This window comes from Aulonocara sp. 'chitande type north' Nkhata Bay, linkage group LG18 (genome assembly GCF_057382095.1).
Source record: "Aulonocara sp. 'chitande type north' Nkhata Bay isolate Kocher_YH1m ecotype deep benthic linkage group LG18, A_spYH_male_GT1.1, whole genome shotgun sequence".
Lineage (NCBI taxonomy): Eukaryota > Metazoa > Chordata > Actinopteri > Cichliformes > Cichlidae > Aulonocara > Aulonocara sp. 'chitande type north' Nkhata Bay.
The window spans coordinates 13,847,062-13,867,674 of record NC_141361.1 but is presented as its reverse complement, the minus strand read 5'-3'; the positions used below and the strand labels follow the sequence as shown (position 1 = coordinate 13,867,674).

Genomic DNA, 20,613 nt, shown 5'->3' with positions numbered 1-20,613 from the left:
TTATTCAGTGTGATTATTCCACTTCTTCACTCTGGAAAAAAGTGGCAGAGCCTCATTATGGCACGTTCTGCGGTAGGACTACACCTATGAGAGGAACGTGTAGTCTGTCATGTCTCTTGGTGATGAAAAGGAAGGATTTTATGAGTGTATAATCACCTAATCTCACACAGTGACCATGGTAACAGACAAAAATATCATGTAGTGTGAGCCTGACACTGTCTCACAGCTTCATAGGCAGCCATTGAATCACATTGTTTGTAATGGAGGTGGATGTTTTTCTAAATTATAGAAAAACAGAGTGGCTCTGTGGTGTAGCAGTTAACCCATTTGCCTTACATGCAAAGCAGACTGGAAGGAGACACAAACCCAGCCTTAGAGGTCATAAGCTTTCTCCTTGTGCTGAGCCCAAGCTTGTATATATCGGAGGGTTATGGCATCCGGTATAAAATCTAAATCAAACCACCACAGGGATCATTCTGCTTTGGCTGAAAGTATCTTCATACAGTAAGGACATCCCATCTCCTGCACGCATGTATTGCTTTTAATTTTCAGTTATGTAACTGTTGTGCTGTATTTTCACTTGGATAAACCTACAGGCCTTTCACTGTACACCGAGGTTACTCAAACATGACTTCCTGTCCTCAGGAGACAATTTGTGCACACATCATATTCAAATGATAATTTATTTTCTGCAACTGTACTTCGTTTCTATGCTTTTACAAACTTCTGTTTCTCTGCACAGACTCGTTAAGCGTCCTTACTTGGACCCAGACATTGAACAGTCTCCATTACACCACTGTGCCGTTTTAAGGTTTCCTTGGTGTGTGATAGATTTGAAATACAAGTTAAATGCAGGATTGTTCAGCTGCTAAAAATGAGGTAAAAATAAAGAAAGAAAAGGTTCAACTCACTGTCTTCTCCCGGACAAGGCATGCCAGGTTTCTCTGGTATACAGGGGAACACTGGAAAGAAAAAGGATGACTAACTTTAGACAGTCTTAAAGTCAGACATTTCTATCATTGTCACGGTGAACCTGTAGCAAAAGGAAAACTTCTTTTCAGGTGTGTATGATGTGTATTTGTGTATGATACTACACAAACTGGGAAAAGACAATTTTTATCAAAGTCGACAGCAGAGACCGCTCGAGTTAGACTGGGGGCAGCGTGAGTCAGAGACGAGGCGTGGGCTACAGCCAAAGAGCTCGTTAACAAGCAGACCTGGTGGCCCCTCACGAAGCCCTCAGTTCCTCTCCTAAACATCCCCCTTCATGTCTCACTCATCCTCTTTCAGTCATCACACTTGAATCTGCTGCACTCTTGACCCGCCACCTCTGATTATATTAAATCTTTACATTATCCACAGCCCCAGGTTTTATACTGAAACACACACAGCCTGCCAATCAAATCTACCCACATATACAACCATCACCCCTCAGCCTGGACTCATGAGGTTGTGTCTATGTCAAACAGATTAAGCTTAGACGGTAAACTAGCTGCGGGGCCCATAAACAGTCGTCAGCAGCAGAAGTAATGCTGTTTCACAGTTCAGCGGCACATTAAACATATGTTTGGATGCCTTTTTGTTGTATGCATTATTTAGCCATCTGTGATCAGACATAAGCAGAAATGTACATGATTACTGATGCATAAAAAGCAAAAAGAAAAGAAAGAAAGAAAGAAAACTACAAGCCACCGGACAGATGTTTAGGTTGACTTTTTGTTATGTCGGTTTTAAGCATTGCAGTTGCACTAGTAAATTTAATTAACATTATCACTTTACTGTCAAACACTGTCTGCAGTCAGGCATGCTCTGCTGGACAAACTATATGATTTCTTTTTCTTTATTATGTGCTGCAAAAAATAATAGTTCTCATAGAAATGTGTTGTAGCCATGACTACAGCCTGTTTGATATGGGATTTTTATTGCAGACACATAGATTTTTTCCTCAGAGATGCACTAAACAGATTTTTCTAACATTTGTTACGTGTTGTTATTTAAAAGTCCTTAAAATAGAAAATAGGATCATACACTTTAAAATTAATGTTATTTTATTATCACAACAAGTCATCGATTACTCATTTACGCTCCACCCAACTCTGCTTGCATGCTGGTTGTTTCCAACAGGGAAGGTGGAGATCGCAAACTACACAACATCAATACTCATAACATGGTTGACGGCCGTTTCTTCTGTCTCATTTTTACCTTTTACTTTAATTTTCCTTTTACTGGTTGTTACAAATGCCAATCTATCAGCAAATAGATCACATCGGCCGATGTGGTGGGTGGCTGGCTCTTCGAAGATCACCCCACCCAGCTCGAAAATAGGAAAGAATCTCAAACTCCAACACTGAAAATTAACAAATAATGAACACTGCTGCTTGTCAGAAGATGTTTGCAAGGCTTTTTTGTAAAAACGTGGGAGGTTTCTGTGAATTCATATCCAAAGACAACATAACTTGATATGGACCGGATAGTGTGTACTAGATCTTTGGCAAACGAATATTACACAGTAACTTATTGTGCAAAATCACTTTGTCAGTGTCTTTCACGTCCCATGGTCTATTTTGATGTTTTTATATCTAAATCATTAAAAACTCTGAAATGCTAAAAAGGAAAAAAAAATGATATTGCTTGCAGATAAGTGAGTAAAGCAAGGAAATGTTTTTCATTCTGACAAGAAAAAAATCTAAATATATTAGGATCTATTATTGCAGTGAACACAGGCTCACAATAAAAAAAGGTAATTCTGTTCTAATTCTGTTGTCTTGTGCCTAAAGTGCTTGTAATTATAAACTAAAAACAACATTAAGGACTGACGCTTTTCACTCTGTAAAAGCAGGAGAGCCTGATTATGAAGGAGGACATTAACTACTAATAAGTCAAACTGTGGCAGTCTGTGTTGGTACTGGCTGTCAGCCACGATCCAGGCCTGAGGGCTGTTCTACTGTAGCTTAATGACCAGAAATGGAACAAACAGTAATGCTGCCAGTTTGGCTTGTTATAAAAAAGCCCAACAGGGAGGTGAGTAGACCACTGGGAAAGCAAAGAGTCAACAATAACAGGCTTTTCTTAGAGTTATTACAGAACTGGTCTGAATTAACATATTTCTAACAGCAGCATACAGGAACACGCGCTGAAAGTGTAGATGTAGCCGAAAAAAAGAGAAAAAAAGGACTTGTGTGAAAAGCAGAAAGGCTCACCATGGATAATGAGCTCCGAGTCTTTGTTGAGTTCATAGAGACGCAGAGCTTCCTCCAGTTCCAGTTGCGACGATACAGTGCAGGGGTCACCTAGCAGCGGAGGAGAGACCAGATGTCATTCACCACATTTACATGAACACAAGAAACCAAAGTTACTGGGAGTAATCACACGTGGGAGGACAATAGAATATTTTTACTTCCTTTGCAGTAAAACTACTTGCAGAAAGAAAAACAACATTTATTAAGTTTCAATGAGCTTCCTCTTTAGAAAGAAAGAAAAATAAAAATTATGGTGTAGAGTACATAATGTACACCTTTTTTTCCTATGTTTCTAGAATAGATACTAGCAATAGAGATTAGAAACACAGAGACACATAAAGCCAATCTCAATCTCCCAAGCCATCAAAAAGGTTTTTGTAGATTTTGCACATTTAAGTGGATTTCTTTTTCTAATTTTACAAAATAACCCTGCTATAGTCTGGCAGGGAGTAAATCTGGTGTTTTATTAAGAGACAAAAATGTTTATGAAGGGGCAAAAATTAGCACATTTGTCTCATCACAATGATCTTGTTTTAATAATTAGTGGAAGCCAAAATTGTTACTGGAATTTAATTAGTTAATAGGTGTGTCTGAACGCCCCCTCTCCTTTGTTCTTTCAAAAATATCAGCATTTCATTTTCTAGATGCAAATATTAAAGCCTGCTTAGAAATATAAAAAGGAAACCACGGCATTTAAGATGTGGCCGTAGGAAAATCCACAAAGTGGATGCTAATTTTTTTACATAGAACAACAAGGGAAGCAGCTGCAAAGGACAATTAAGAGGTAGGTAAACTGTATTTCCAGTAAACGGTGCAAAAGGCTGTAAGAGTTAAAGGTGAACGAAACACCGGGGCAGTTTGACATTTAAAATACAAAAAAATTCACTCTAATCGTAGGTGTGATACAAAACGCAACACATGAACTTTTAAGTAAACACTGAAAGTGTGTGGGTGTGAGCAGACGTCGATGATGCCATTTCGAACATTTTTATTTTTAATTGTACATGCCTATTTGTGCAGTGATCAATAATTAAAATGCCACTCAAACACAGATCTAATTACTTCCTCATCATTTACAGGAAAAGTCCAGGGTCACTCGTGAGGAGGCTGGGCAAGGCGACGCTCAATTCTGCTCTTACCGCTCGACCCGACCGATCACCATAAAAAAAATTTTTTTTTTTTTTTTTTTAAATGCTGATAGTATAAATAGCACAGGAATGGAAACTATGACACATTGTGCAAATGTAAAATGATACAAACTGCTGGAGGTGGATGTTGAATTAGTGGGTGGACTGCAGCAACTATTGTGTCAAAGGTAAACGTGACAGTCTGGTTTAATCAGTACAGACAAAGTTTTGGTTTCAGGAAGAGGACAGAAGTTACGCTTTGTTTATCAGGTTTATTATGGGGTTGTTGTTTTTTTAATGGGTTCATCAGGTTTATCATGTTTCCTGAAAATTTCAACTAATCTGGGCTTTAAAACATAGTGAAGAATTTTCTGCTTTTCAAGTTCATGGACAAAAAGGTGACGTATTAAAATGCTTTGTGATATTGAAAGATTTAATTGTTTAAGCTTATTCAAGCATGTCTTGTACAGTGTATGTAAGGAGCGCCCTTGATATTTATGGCTGCAATTAAAATATTTTCATTACTGCTTCACTGGATTGACAAATGAGTCATTTGTTATAAACACAATTTCCCAAAGCCCAAAATGATTTATTCAGGTTGCTGGCTCTCAACTCTTTATCTCAAGATCAGCCTACTGGTTTAAGTGTAATTGTTAAGAAGCCATTTTTGTGTTTACAAGAAAAGCCACCTACATACAGAAGTCACCTTAACTTCTGAAGCCCACTGGGAGCAACCCTTGGCGTTCTTTTCTGAACTGAGACGTTTTTATCATATTTCAGGTAGGTCTGGGTGATATATCCAATATACACGATGTATCGCAAGTTTTTCACGTACAATGGTGAAAAAGACTATCGTAACCATTGAGTATAAAGTGCCATGGCCATATTACACTTTCTGAAAGTAATTCACTGAGTTTTGAAATTAAGGGTACAAGGGAAGGTTGTTAGATGTCGTTTTTATGGATTAAAGACTTAAACTAATTCAGTACTATATTTTGTTTATAGGAAAACTGAGTGTCCGAAGTGGAGTATTTTTAAAAACACACATCAGCAGCAGGCAGACATACAGACAAACTCCAGGTCTATTCTGTAATTATAGCGACGATGACCTGAGTTCATGGTGTGCACTTTGGGGCAGGAGGAGAGACAGCAAGCACAGAGTACGTAGTAACAACATCAAGCAGCTTTTCTGCCTCGCACAGACTAATGACTCCAGCGACTTTACGTGGGTGGCTATCAGTGGGAGCTGATCTGAGTCTAATGAGTTTGAGCAGGCCGACCTTCTCCTGAGTGGAATGATCTGATGGTTCCATCTCCATCTTTCCTATGACACAATGACTTCTGCCAAATAACCCGCTGACAAAGGACTGAATCAGCCTGCATACATCTGGACTGACAAGACGTATGCAATGGTAATGGAATGCAGTGGTAATGACATATGTGCTGATGTGAGCCTGCGCTCATCATATGCTGCCAAATTCAACCCGTGGCTCCTAAATCATATTTCTATAATGGTTGTTTTTCCATAAGTTAATTTGTGAAAAAGCCCCAGCTTTGATGGCTGTTCACCTTAAGGTGGAGGCAGCAGTCTGATTAGAAACGTACCTTCCTCATCAATCCACTTCATCGTGAAGAGCTGGTCGTTGTCCATGGAGCACATGTCCTTCACCTCCCCATACAAGCCTTCGTACGAGATGGACGGTTCAAAATGTGTGATCATGATGTCCCTGCAGGAAAGAAAAACAAGTATATTATTTAACTTGAAACAATCAGACATACTGGATCAATACCAACCACAGAGTCAATATTTGACTTTCCTGCCACTCTAACCTTTTCTATTAGACGCATTCACAGCCAATAAAAGTCATTCAACTAGATTAATTTCAGTATTAACTATTTAGACCAAGGCCAAATAAATAAAAACAAATACAGCTACAACATATCACTTTTAGGGGTGTGATGTGACCATCATACATTGGTTTCTGAAGTCCTATACTGAAACCCCAAGACTGGCATCTCCATATCTACTATCCTCATCTTTTGAAAGTGGCTGCGACCAACAAAGGGCAGAGCTGACTGTACTGCACTCTCAGTAGTTAATGTCTTTGATAGCCAATGAGTATGTCCTGGATAATCATCTCTGATGCTTAGAATAAAAATTTACACCATAAAATATCAGGAACATATTTAGAGAAGTGAAGCTTTCAAGTTCTTTTTGCAATTATAGCTATCGCCCCCTGGTGGTCATCAAAAAGAATGCAGGTCTAAGGTACTTCTCAGATGCCTTCAAATTTCAGACCCAGAAGTTGGGCCCATATTTTATGCAGCCGAGAACCTCTGGAGTTAAAAGCGAATAAAGAAAATGATAAGCCAAAAGCTGTAGTACTTCTAAAGGCCATATGAGGGTGATTCCAAATGTGAGCCAATCACCATAGACTCACATGTTAAAATGCCTAAACTTACAGTATTAGAAAGCATGTCTACAGCCTACACGACATCTGCCCCCTTCATAAAACTATAACTCATCCATCTGGATACTAAATATATCTGGAAAACAATGTATGATTTGATGTAGAGAATCATTACGTTGCTACTTTGTACAGACAGTGATGCTGAAAACATGCAATGTAATCTTATCTATATCCATCCATAACCAGCACAGTACACTGTTCTGCACTGTTCTGTATTGTTTAAGAAACAAGTTTCATAAGCAGAGAGGAAAAAAAGTTGTGGGTGCAAACCGAGTGCAGACACTATTTATTGCTTATTATATGTCATTATATACCTCTTGTTAATTTCCACAAACATACAAATGGCCTCCTTAGTCAACAAATCTGAATGACTAGCGTTTCAAATCTGAATATCAGTACATGCATAGATCCATTCTCTGCAACATGGATACAATATTATGATCCACTTCACAGACATCAAATATTGTTACAAAGGCTGCTGAAGAAATTGTTATTATTACATAATCTGCTGATTACTGTTTGTACAAACTTTTCAGTCCTTTAAATATCACAATGCAGAACAAAAAATGTCTATCATAAACTCCCCAAGGTTCAAGATGACGTTTTGTCTGGCCAGTAATCTAAAATACAGTAATACTCAATTGAAATGTAAGAAACCCTGAAAGATTTGAGAGTGTGAAAGGAGAAAAGTTTGACATTTTTATTTAATAACTGGCTAATCAAATGATAAGTGATTGTATCAGCACTAGTCATTACTCATAAAGATTTGTTAAACACTCTACTCCTCCAATCTGTCCCCCGCTCTCGCTTATGTCGTCAAACAAAAACTCTGGAGAATGTCAGACTTATGATGGGGAGAAAAGAGGTGAGAGAGCACTTTTTTTTTCTTTTTTCTTTTTAAACACTGTGAGTCACAGTCTGTCACATTTGTGTGTGCATTCATCTGTACAGCATGACTGTGGGTGTGAGAAAGAGCAAAAACAAGAGCGAGAAAGCCTGCCATGGACTGAGCGAGACAGCTGCACACTCAAACAAAATGGCACAGCTGATAGTGGCTGTTCTTGGACCGTGACCGCTGTGGTTTAGGGCTCACTGTCCACCACTGCAGTCCCTTTATGGAAAAGCAGGGAAGCTCAGTCAAGAACAAATATAACTTCTGACAATGCTAGACCTCACTGATCAAACCTTCATCTCATGTATGATGCTAATTTGGCCTTTAATGTACTGGGAACCTGTCCAGAGAGTAACTCTGCTTCTTGCTTCCAGCTCTCCTGTAACCCTGGAAGGATGGACAGACGATTTGGGCTTCTAATGATTATGAAAACAATATAAATAGCATAAAACAATTATTCTTTTGCATTTTTGGCTACAAAGCTCTTGGTTTTTTTTGCACCCTCTTTCATATACATAGATGAGTTTCCACGCCTCTCTTAAAGCTCAAACATCTCCAGACATCTCAAGGAGGCTTAAAACATCCATCTAGATCACTCAATATGACTGCCACCCCATAGCTGCCCCGGCACACAGGTTCATCATCTGTTGTTCATCATTGCAACACTGAAAATCCCTGAAAAGCAAAAATATTTTGCCATTGCTGAACACCAGCTTTGTTTTTGTTTTTTTGTAGTTTTATGAGCCCCATCTATTTAGGGGTAAAGGGGGAGTTACCCTAAAAAGTAGGCAGAAACAGATAGATGCAAAGATAAGATTTTTTTAAATGGGTGACAAATTAAAAACAAACCAATTAGCACAAAAAAGTAAACTGGAAAATGTCCTTACAGGATTAGTCACAATGTAAGAGAGGAGAGAGGGGAAACGACTCAGGGGTAAAGCACTATACACATGGTATAGGACGGCCTTTTCCCACTTCCTTTAAATGAATTTGTTAGACAAAAGACTGTCCCGTTATTTGCACAAGTGTCACCACTAGAGGGGACTGTGTGGTCCCATTCAGGCACATCACATTTGGAAAATTAGTCATTAAAGGGATGTAGGTGTTGGATGGTTGTTTAGATTTTTCTACCTGCTTAAATGAACAATTTGGCTAAAATGCAGGATTTTACTCTTTAACACTGCATGGTGTTGTACCTGTTAAATTTAAAAAAAAAAACATAAGAACTGCTGAGCAGTTATCCCCATGGAAGCAGTCAGCACTCCACTCATAATTTCATGTTAGCGCCAGGATAGACGTTACCTGCTGTCTGTGCTTACTACACAATAAGATGGGGGTAGAGATGTAAAACACAAGCTTTTACAGGTCTGCAGGCGACAAGAGATCTGATCTCAGGCGGCTACTGGAGCAGGATCAGGAATAAGAGAGAAGAGGGAATGGGCAAAAACAAGGAAAAAGGTAGTGATGTGTAAATGCACTCCCCACCTCCAGCTGGGGACAAAGCCCTCTTACTCCCTTTACAGCCTTCATCCCAGCTGGTTCCAGATTTTCATCAACTTGAAAGCATTTTATCACAATTATAAAATCCCAGTCTTTTAAAGGCAGCTACTACACAAGTTCAAGTACGGACTGAGGTGTGTGGGGTCAATGCAGGTTCAGTCCTCAAAAGGGAACAAACATAATTAATACCAATAAGCTGGTGAAAGACATTAACAGGAGGATCTGAAATGATTCGTCAGCGCACAGCTTCCGCACAGCAGGTATTAAACTGTCTGCGAAACCACACATCAAGAATGAATAAAGCAATAATATGCTGACGTCAAGAGACAGTCTGATGCCTTCTTCTCCTTCCCTTCCGCTCTCTATTTTCTCACCCTCTTCCTCCATCCTGCTGGTGTTAATCATTACCAGTGAGAGGAGGGGGAGGAGAAAAAGACTGGAAACAGCACTCCTCAAGTCTGATCTCTCCTCCAGGACCAGCATGGCAGCTCCACTTCCTACTAAAACCCTGATAACATCAAAGGTTCAAGAGTATATGAACACACACACGCACTACAATTCCAACACCATGACTGTACATGATCCAAGCGCCGTTTTGATGCCAGCGAGTGACTAACTGAGTCACGTGTGACTGGACCGGAGCTGAGGGTGTTCATTAAATACTGTGCGGCTATGCTGTAGTTAAAGTTTAGCCAAATCTCCAGTGTTTCAAACAACTTCCTCATTAACACAGATACGAGCTCAGCTAAAGACTGCAGCTGATACAGGAAAGAAGTAGAACACAGTGATCAAAAATAGACTCACTGGCCACCTCATTAGGTACACCTGTTTCAATGATTGTTAATGTGAATAACTAATCAGCCAGTCACATGGACTGCATCTAGACATGCCACTGAAGTTCAAACTGAGTATTAGAATGGGAAAGAAAGGTGTTTAAGCAACGCTGAATGTGGCATGGTTGTTCAGTTCAAGTCTTTCAGAAACCTACTGAAATCTACTGGGGTATTCCCAAACAACCATCTCCAGGGTTTGTCAAGAATAATCTCAGAAACAAACTATCCATTGAGCAGCAGTTGTCTTGGTGAAAATGTATTGTTGATGATAGAGGCGGATCACCACACTGCTTATAGGCTATAAGAAAGGCAACAGAAACAACTCAAGTAACTGACATTCAGATATGTCTTCTGCAACGAAGGTATGCAAAAGAGCATCTCTTAATGCACAACATGTCAAATCTCAAAGAAGATTGGCTTTAGCAGCAGAAGACCACATCATGTGCCACTCCTATCAGCTAAAAACAGGAAACTGAGGATGAAATTCACAAAGAATCACCAAAATTTGACAACAGAAAAACAGAGTCTGGTGACTCTCAAAACAACATGAAAACAGGGATCCAGCTTGCCTTTTATCAATGGTTCAGATGGTGGTGTAATGGTGTGGAGGATATTTTTTTGGCACACTTTGGGCATTGCTTAATAGCCCTTTGCCACTAGTACCTAGTCGGATCAGCTCGGAACAGTTCGACTCAGTTTTTAGGGGTTTCCATTATGTGGTAGTACCTGGCCAGGGTTCCAAGTGATCTGAGACTATTCAAAAATGTGATTTCAAGAGAGTACATGCCACCAATTGGCTAGTCAGTGGCATAACTCAAAGAGTCATGAGAATCAAATCCACCATGTTTTAAACCTGGCATTAAGAGAAATGGCTACTCTAAAGCCATTTAGAGTAGCCATTTCTAAAAAAAAAAATTTAAGCATTAAAAAAAACAAACAAAAACAAAAACCCACACAGCAGTCCCCAAGTCTGACAAAACGCCACTCAACGGGCACCAGGTATACCGTCGCCTTGATTTCCTCCATTATTGTGGCATTCATGCTGCATACAAATGATATCACAGGACTTTCCGCCGTGTGCTACAACAAATCCACACACATTAGGTTCTATGACCGAAACAGAGTTGAGTGAAGCCGCATTGAGTCGAGACAAGTAGGTACTAGTGGGAAAGGACTATTTGACACCACAGTCTACCTGAGTATTATTGCTGATCATGTCCATCCCCAGTGTACCCATCTTCTGAAGCCACTTCCGCAGACACAATACACAAAACAAACAAATTTCCCTTGCACATGTTATGTGTAGTTATTTATGAGTCCCTAACAAGATAACATGACAGCCTAAGAATAATCGTGCTTCATAGTCACAGCAACTCTTGGATTACTTGACTTCAATCAGCACAACTCTGCTCCGCTGGTTGTTGTGTTTGTTGCGTTCCAAACGTGTTGCCAAGAGTGAAGTTGCAGAGTGGCCTCTGGTGGACAATGCAACACTCAATCAACACTCATAACATGATTGAAGGATGTTTCTCCTGTCTTTTCTTATTAACCATCATTTTTCAGTCATTATAAATGCCAATACCAATATATCATGTTTCTGTTACTTGTTTTTAATATAAAAACAAGTCCTGCTAGAAATACTTTTTTTCCGTTTCAAAGGTTTTTATTTTAAAGATGCAGGAAAACCCTGTTACTTCTCACATTACAGAATTCTTTGTTTTAAAAATATGATGCAACAAATTAAAAAGACCTCACCTTGGATTCTCAGAGTTTAGACATTTCCAACATTTAAGGTAATTTCTCACATAAACAGTTAAATATCAGTTAAATAATGAACTAAAGAAAACCAAAAGACTTGTGGATAAGGAACATGACTGTTATTGAATGGTTTCTCTTTTTTAATCTCACCAGGACTGAAAGTAAGGAAGCACAAAGGTAATGTGTTTTCACACTTGACACAATGAGCCAAGATGACACTTACAATCACTCAATTCACAAGACAGTCGACAGAAAATTTACAGCATTTTTTTTGAAAATCTATTAAACACTTTTGGTCATTTTCCCTTTTTGTCCTCATTAAGTCTAACTTTAATTGAAAAACTATTGATTGTTCCAAACCAATAATGACTGTGCTGAACTTAATTGAAAGAGGTTGTTTTTCAAGGCCACCAAGCAGGCAGCTGTTTGATGACTGACGTGCTGCTTCTTTTGATTAGGATTCTTCACTTGTAAGTAATTCAGCAAATTCATAACAGAAACCTTCACATGTTAACTAACAGTTTTAAGTTTTAAGTTTGCTGTGGAGTTAACTGCATTAGTAATTTTCCCATCTGTCCTGATGTCAGAGCAAAGCACTACAAGAAGATTAAAAGCTAAAACTGGTCAGTTAGGTACATTATTACTTTTTATGTGTAACATAAATAAAGAAACCTATGATGGTTTCAGTTTAGTTTCCACAATTTAAAATATTCAGTTTTGTCTTTATTAGTTTAATTATTGTAATACAGGTGGCATTTTTCAAGAATGACATTTCAGATGTCCAGAACAGATATTACACTACAAACATTTCACTTTGTGGAGACAGATGACTAAGTAACATAAAAGACACGCCAGAGTGATAAAATAAAACACCAAAGCCCCCTCAGGCTTTTCAGTTTGACCATACTGACAAAGGATTAAAAATAAAGCAGTTTTACTTTTACTTTTTATTACTACTATTGCTTCCACAGAGGAGGTAGTGTTTTTAGTAGTGTTTGCGTGTTTCACTCTGTCTGTGGGGTGTAGAGTAGGGTCTAGGGCTGCCACAAACGATTATTTTGATAGTCGACTAGTCACCGATTATTTTTGCGATTAGTCGACTAATCAGATCATCATCCATTGGACGTACAGCGTACAGCTTATTGCACCAGCAGCATCTGGTCTTATATAACTATCATTAGCTTACAGCTTGAAGTGTTTGTGCTAACTAAAAATAAAGACAAGATGGTAGTTTATTAATTTTTAATGAAATTTGCAGATTGTTTCGGTGAAGTTTAATAAACTCCTTGCTTTCTAAAATATAACAGGACACCGGAGTATATTCTCCAGCGTCTCACACTTCTGATAATCAGCTGTCTGCTTGACAGTTTTAGCTGTGCAAAAACTATAACTTTAATCTCAGCCAAACCGATTTACTCAGGAACAAATAAAATACTAAAGAAAGCCAAACTAACATTTTTAAGTTATCTAAGTGACTTATATATATGTTTAACCTGACTAGCGAAAGACGGCGGTGGGTTTGAAAACGATTTGCCGGGAGTCCGGTGTTCTCACGGCTCTAGTTACCTTGCCCCCGCCTAGCTATCGAGCTAGTGGGTAACAGACGTCTCCGAAAACGTCGGAGCGCTTTTGAAAATATGTGGTGTCTTGATAAACTGAGCAGATATTTGAGGTTTACACAGCTACATTCTCGCCTGAAAATATGTTAAACGTTTATTTTGTGACCCAGAAAGAATAATAAGAGTAAAGTTAAAACTAACTAGCTGCCGCCATTGTCGACAACTGCGCTGGGCTGCGCTATGAATTCTGGGACACAGCTTCTTCTTCTTCGGGGTTTAACGGCAGCTGGCATCCTTGTACATGCAGTGCTGCCATCTTCTGTTTCAGTCCGTTATTACACTCTTAAATCCTACTACTCATTCCTGCGTCCTTTGTGATCTTACAAAGCTTCAAACGATGCGTCGACTATTAAATTAGTCGTCGACGATTTTAATAGTCGACATAATCGTGACTAGTCGACTAATCGTGGCAGCCCTAGTAGGGTCATGTTAACAATCCATTAAAATTTAGCTTACATCTAGTCTTCAACGTCAACTTAATGATTTATTGGACGAAAAGTGACAAAAAGCCTTATAACTATGATTCTCATGAGTGTGGTGTTCATCATCAACATATAGCACGTACTGTAAAAAGATTTACAGATTTGACCTCTGACCTCTCTTTAAGGTCAACAGTGATCTGAAGGCCAAAGTGATAATAATGCTATATAGATTTTTTTTTTTTTTTTTTTTTTTTTAAATCTACATACCTAACTGCCATTGTTTCTATTGACAACATACAGCCACAAAGGGAATGGTATATGGGGATTCTAATTGTTATGTTACTTTGGACCTCTGACCTCTTCAAGAGAAACTCAGTTCAAGTTTTCATCAATTGTATTTTATCTTTAAAACTAAGCTTAGAATTACTGCTTTTGTTTGTATTGGCAATTAGCAAATTATATTGTTATATGGGATTCTAAATATCACACAATTAGTCACATTTGACTTCCGATATCACTGATCGCTGACTAATTTCACATCTGACTTTATTCAAATTGTCCCAAAATGTGGCATTTTTACTACACCCCAAATTTCTTAAGTTTAAAAAGAACAAAAAACAAGAATATATACAAAAAAATACAATGCCATTCCCTTAAAATTAAATACTGCCCAATGAGTGAGCTGCCTTGGCAGAGTAATTCTCATTTATTTATTTTAGTTCTGTTAGCACAACACGTTTCAGCTGCAGTTTTGTTTTTTTATTTTTATTTAAGTTAAGTAAAATGGAGTCTCACACCATTTCAATCTTTAGTTTAGTTTCAGTTAATTATAATAACCACACTGCTGTTCTTGTGGTTTGTTTGTGCACTGTGTAAGACTAAAACAAAAGACACTCTGTAGTTTCCACTTCTCTGAGTGATTTTACACATAAAAACGGCCACAGCACATCCTTTTGCCAAATTACACCCTTTTTTCGTGGGTGTAAAAATATTCTGATACCTGCCAAACAGGTTTTGTTCAATGAATGGGCAAAATAAAAATGCATAGACTTCTGTTATGTCTGGCATTTCAGACTCTTTTCCTTAAGTATATGCTAATTTATCATGTTTACGGGAATAGTGGCTCTTCAAAGACCCCACCCCATTAACAGACATTAGAGAGTAGGTCAGTCTGGTTCAAAACATTTACTCCATTTGTGTGAAATACATGTTACGAGACAAATAACACAGTAAAGAAGTAAAGTAGAAATTTAGTGACCCGTCTCAAAAAGAAGCTGTGCTATAGGATTCCTTCGAGTGGTGGAAGATTTGTGTTATGAGCAACTAGGAGCTCGTCGCTCGTGAGGAACAAGGAGGAAACAGCATTCCACACGAGTCTGGCATTCCTGTGCCCTGTTCTACGGCACGGCTAAATTAAGGGAGGAGGAGGAGGAGGAGGGGGTGATAGCTGTGATTAGGACTGCAGTCCCAACTGCCCAGCATGAAGTTATTCATCACTGATGAGCGATCAAGCATGGAGGAGGGTCGAGGAGAAGGGTCCTATGAGGGCTGCCACAGACCCTAGAACCATTCATCTCACACTCGGCGCTACCACATCCAAGTTTACATGACCCACATACACACGCACAGCAAAGCTTTTCATGAAAACACAGACAGATGCTAATCTCCAACATAAAGCTCACATACGCACTAAAGAAAAGACAGGTCGTGTAATGAAGCCATGCAAAATTTTTACCAAAACAGCCCCCCACCTCCAAAACAAACAAATAATTCCCTGATTCCTCCCAGTCAGGTCTGGCCTTTGCTGGTGTTGACCGCAGGATGCTGTGGTCTCCAGGCAACATAGCTCACCTGCAGAGCTAAACAGGGAGTGTCACTCTGTGCAATAAAACAACAGCAGCCAAACACACTCCTGCTGATCTCAGAGACAAGATTACGCTTAACACCTATATGCAACACATGAGCCATAGCTACACACAACATAGACCTTACAATGCAGGAATCGCACACATTTATCTGAGAATCAGATACAGTGGAGGAGCATTCTGGTAGATAGATGGGCATTTAGGTGGGTGGCTCGGCAGTTGAGTTCTTGAGGGGCTTTCAGACCAAAAATAACGAGAAAAGGGAAGAACTGCTTGCCATATTTTTAACAAAGCCGGGCCTTCGAGCAGGGATGCAGATGGCAGAGTCTTTGACAAAGAAGAGCAAATCCTTTCAAAAGAGGAAAATAACTCCACTGCTCCATCAGACCTGTGTAATCCTAGTTTCCTGCCAAACAACATGCCTTACACAGGAATCCTGAAGTTAATCTGGCACACAGGAAACCTTGTGTTAGTTTGTGTCGGCAAATCTGCACAAACAATTTTCCTGGCAAAATAGTGCAGTGAATTAAAAAAAACTGAGGTTTTTGTTAAGAAGACAAGCTAAAACTATACAAGGTTTAAACATTTTAAGCTATGGGTTATCTTTTTTCTTACAGAAAGGCAAGCAAAAATAATGTTAAATTTGTGCTTCAATACACAACCAAGATAAGCTGAATCATAAAAACAAGAGCAAAGAGGAAAACATCAGATGGCTGCCTTCCAAACCCAGCACAAACAAGAAAAAAAAAAAAATCTAGAGAAAAAAAAAAAGAAATAGACAAGCACTAGGTTAAAAGCTAAAAACACAGAAAAATCTCCTGCCAAGTCACGTTTTAAAGAGGTCCATTACCACACTAAGGACCACTTTTAATTATTTATAGCGATATAAAGACACTGTTTTGTTAGAATTTGTAAACCGTTTCTGCATAATTTATGCATTTTTAGTGCTTTCTTTATCTATAGCTTTCAAACATTTAAAGTGTTTTAATAAGGTGTTTACCTGTGCCGTGGCATTTAAAGCCTACTGAAAAGATGGAAAGCCATCTTTCCATAGTCAGCCCTCGCATTCTTCTGCAGGTACACTGAGATGTTCTTGAATCAGCTGAGAGAAACTCCAGAATGTAATGGGCCACATCAAATAGGACATCCCCAAACCATCTCACCTGAAAGGCAACTATTTTTAACTCCTGTTGAAGGTACCTTCAACAGTAGGAACTTTAGCTTATTTTTACAGCAACTAGACCTGTTATGCTATGTTATGTTATGCTGGGGAATCCTGGGTTCATGATTTATCTTGGTCTACACCACACATGCACATATCCCCCTGTTAGGAGTCACTTTTCCCCGGATCTCTCCATACTCAATTGTGTATGTCTTTTTGTCTGACTCTTCTATCATACGGGAGAGCAGTAAAAAAACCCTCTAAAACAAGTGCCCACTCATCCAGCTGAGCCCCTGGGACCCTCTGCCACCATAAGAAACAGACTATAAAATAAAAGCATCGCCATCAGTTGCTGGTCATACGGTCAGTGCGTTTGCAGCCCGAATGAGAGAAAAATAAAGACGCGTTGGTGACTGCTACAGGCTGACACCAATCTGCTGCTGGCACTGACTGACAGCAAACATGCAAACAGTGAAGAAAAGACCCAGAAAACACCCCACACTAAGAGCAGATAAGAGAGTAAGCTCATTGATAAAGTCACAGAGGTGGGCGTTTTATAGCATATGACTTCAGATATAATGATTTTAGCACCGGATATGGAATTAATCTGTGAAATCAGCTGTTGTAGTGTTTGAACAACCTGCTAAGTCTTAACGCTTTTATGTCACATGAAAGAGGCTCTTGTTTTCAAGCAGCCACACTGCCACCGTCTATTTTCATTTCGGATTAATTAGCTGCAATCGGTTCAGTCAGAATTAATGGAATTGTGTCAGTACCAATGTCACGAATTTACGGGAAAATGCAAGTCACAATGCCCAAAACCCAAGAGGGTGATCTGAAGTTAAAAAAACAAAATAAAATCAGTGCCTCCCACCTCACTCCCTCAGAAGAAGCTGTTCTTTTGATTCTCTTTAAACAATAATGTGAACATATTAAATGACATCATTTAAAATTTTATCTTCATATTATGAAAATTTTCCAAGTTACATGGTGTTTAAGTCCACAGGGGAAAATGTTGAAAATTTATGCTCTACAAAAAGCTCCATTCCCCATCTCTGGTCTTTTGTCACAGGAAGTATTGCCGTTCTCAAAGTCCATATGTCACACTGTGCGATGATTCATACAATAAGGTGTATAAAGATGTGTTGTTGTGGCCTTATAAAAACAGTCGGTAAACAGCTTCGACATGACACTACTGCCTAATCTACTATATTGATTTGGTGCATTACTAGCTCTAACATCTTTCAGTCTTAACTTCTGCAGCGAAAGAAAACAACTCAGATGGCATCCTGGCTTAATGCATCCCGATAGCAGAATCATGAGACCATTACACTGCAATCTCTCTTTGGCAGCATAGCTGAGATTCCTCAGCCGTCGCGTCAGAAATATTTCACATGCCTCTCTCTGCGAGATGCCACCCAATAATCAACACACATCACAGAGGTACTGAGGTGTGTCACACGGGTATGGCTGAGATGACTTGCACTACACGCTTTTCAAGTCTTGACTGATCTCTAATCTCTTGACTCCATCAAACAGAGGCAAAGTATAATTGAAACAACCGAGTAATCAATTATTTCTATCATGACAATCAACTGTGAAACGAAATGCTTATTTAGCATGACAGAAACTCAAAGACAATGCCGTCCACCTGGATATGTCATACATTAATGGACAATACATAGATGTCTATTGTTCAGGTCTTGTGCTGAAGTCTGTTTGCTAACTGACTTGGTTTAGGCTTTCCTTTATGTAAATATTAGATTATCCGGGGTTTTCCTCTATAGAAAACACGTTGGCGCCTATCAGAGAGCTTCTGACATTCCACAAAGGAAAAATCACAGAAACTGTGATAAGAATACGTTCAAACAGCATCTTTGCACTAAGCTTAAAATTGATTTTTGTTCAGCAAGTGGCCACAAATAGAAACAAAATGCTGGAAAGTTCAATAACACAGTCTCTTTACCCCTTTTTGAGCCAGGCAAAACCCTGATATTACAGTTCTGGCTACAGTGTGAACATCAAAAGTTGATAAACTGCTCCTAAACTAGTCAGAAACATTTATGATGGTTGCTGCTGTTTTTGAGGAAGCAGAATTGTAAACCAAAAGATTTCCCACTGCCAGCTCATGTGTCCTTTACTGTATGTGACACAGTTATAACCTGATTACAGCTTGATAATTTTTTGAAACAAAATAAAAAACAAATCTTTAGATTTAATTACTTTTATTTATAATGAGCTCATCATATCTGCATATAAAAGTGGTACATGGTTTCGTTGTTGTAACTAATATCACGTAAGTACTGGATAACAGAGGCTGAAAATAATAGGTCTACATTACATTGTCTAACTGAAAAGGCATGAACATCACTACTTAATTTGGATTTTCAAAGCTCCTCAGTTATTGTGAAAGCTCAACAATTATTAGGATTTCCTGCTATCACATTGTGCCTCCCGATGTGACACAAAAGCGGTATTTTAGGACATGTTGTGCTGCCAGAGATAGGACAAAATAAATGTAAAGACGATCAATAACAAGACGCCAAATCCTTATCAACTTAGATAGCAACTGTTAGCCCGCTGCTGAGAGACTAGCTCCAAAGCTTTCATGCTGAGACAGATTTAACTAATTTAAACCACATGACAATTTCGCCGTGTAGCTGAAAAATTTCTCAGATACCACCGAGACTGACTTTTCGCAGGCGGAGCGCCTGGACAGTGTCACCTGTCCGCCTGCCCAAGTTTACCGAAACCCGGTGGTTCCCAACATTAGCCAGCCGTTAGCTGACTGAGCTAGTGTTAGCCAGCTTACTAGCCGTCTTTCCAACTGGTGCTAGTAAGTTATTCCCAATTGGATATATTAAATACTAAAATACATGGTTATTTCTTACCCTTTGTAGTAAGCTTTCACCCGGACTTGGTGGGAATTCTCGCCGGGGTGGGACATGGTGCTATCCCGCAACGTCGGCATCATAAGCTCAGCCGTGGACAGTCCGACTCAACGATATCGTCCTTCCTATCTACCTTGTTTCCTACTTTGGCCCGGTACCACGCCCTAAACTGTTAATCTTTACGGTCCGTCGACAAACCAAATGAATAACGAAGCAAGTGATGCCAAAAGCTGAGTATTTGCCCTTCTTTAGACAAACAAAAATAACAGGTAAAGTATAGAAAAACTTGCGGGGTCCGTCAAACAACTCCCCACTGCAAAGGCCTAACCACGGGCCAGTCCATTATCGGAATGTAACAGGGGCAGTGTACAACTTGGTATATTCGTTCCATCCTGAATTGTGTCTTGTTAAAACACAAAAAAACACAATTTCACATTGATTTATTATTTATCGAGTATAACAAACCAGTGGGATACTGTCAAAAACTCTGAAACGTCAAATATAACTTTTGGCATCACTGGCCTGTACCAACTCAGGCCTTTTATGTAGGTAAGTGCTGCATTCGTGTTCAAACATTTAAGCTCGGAAAGGAAAGACCCTCGAGACATGTCGCGCATTCAAGCGCATTGGTTTGGAAAGAACAACAAAATTGACCGGTGACAAAAACATGTACTAAAAAAAGATAAAAATCTAATTTTAGAAACGAGTTAGCTGCTGTGATAAAAGGAAGGGGTGGGGGTTAAAATAACGTGAAATGCTTTGTCTTCTTTTAAATATAGAATATTCTTTTTAATTCAACTTAGATGTTTACTATATTTACAAACAGACTGAGTA

The 20,613-nt window shown here is 39.0% G+C and overlaps 1 protein-coding gene across 1 annotated transcript in view; it reads right to left on the bottom strand.

The window, feature by feature from the left end:
• The window catches only part of prkci (protein kinase C, iota), a 44,781-nt gene extending 24,605 nt beyond the window's left edge, over positions 1–20,176 (bottom strand). Inside the window, exons 1-4 of the mRNA XM_086273669.1 lie at positions 19,780–20,176; positions 5,972–6,093; positions 3,201–3,290; positions 912–962 (exon numbers count right to left, since the gene is read on the bottom strand). Coding sequence (XP_086129795.1) covers positions 912–962; positions 3,201–3,290; positions 5,972–6,093; positions 19,780–19,862 — 346 coding nt within the window. The 5' untranslated portion in view covers positions 19,863–20,176. The remainder of the gene's footprint in view (positions 1–911; positions 963–3,200; positions 3,291–5,971; positions 6,094–19,779) is intronic.
• Positions 20,177–20,613: the final 437 nt, after the last annotated feature.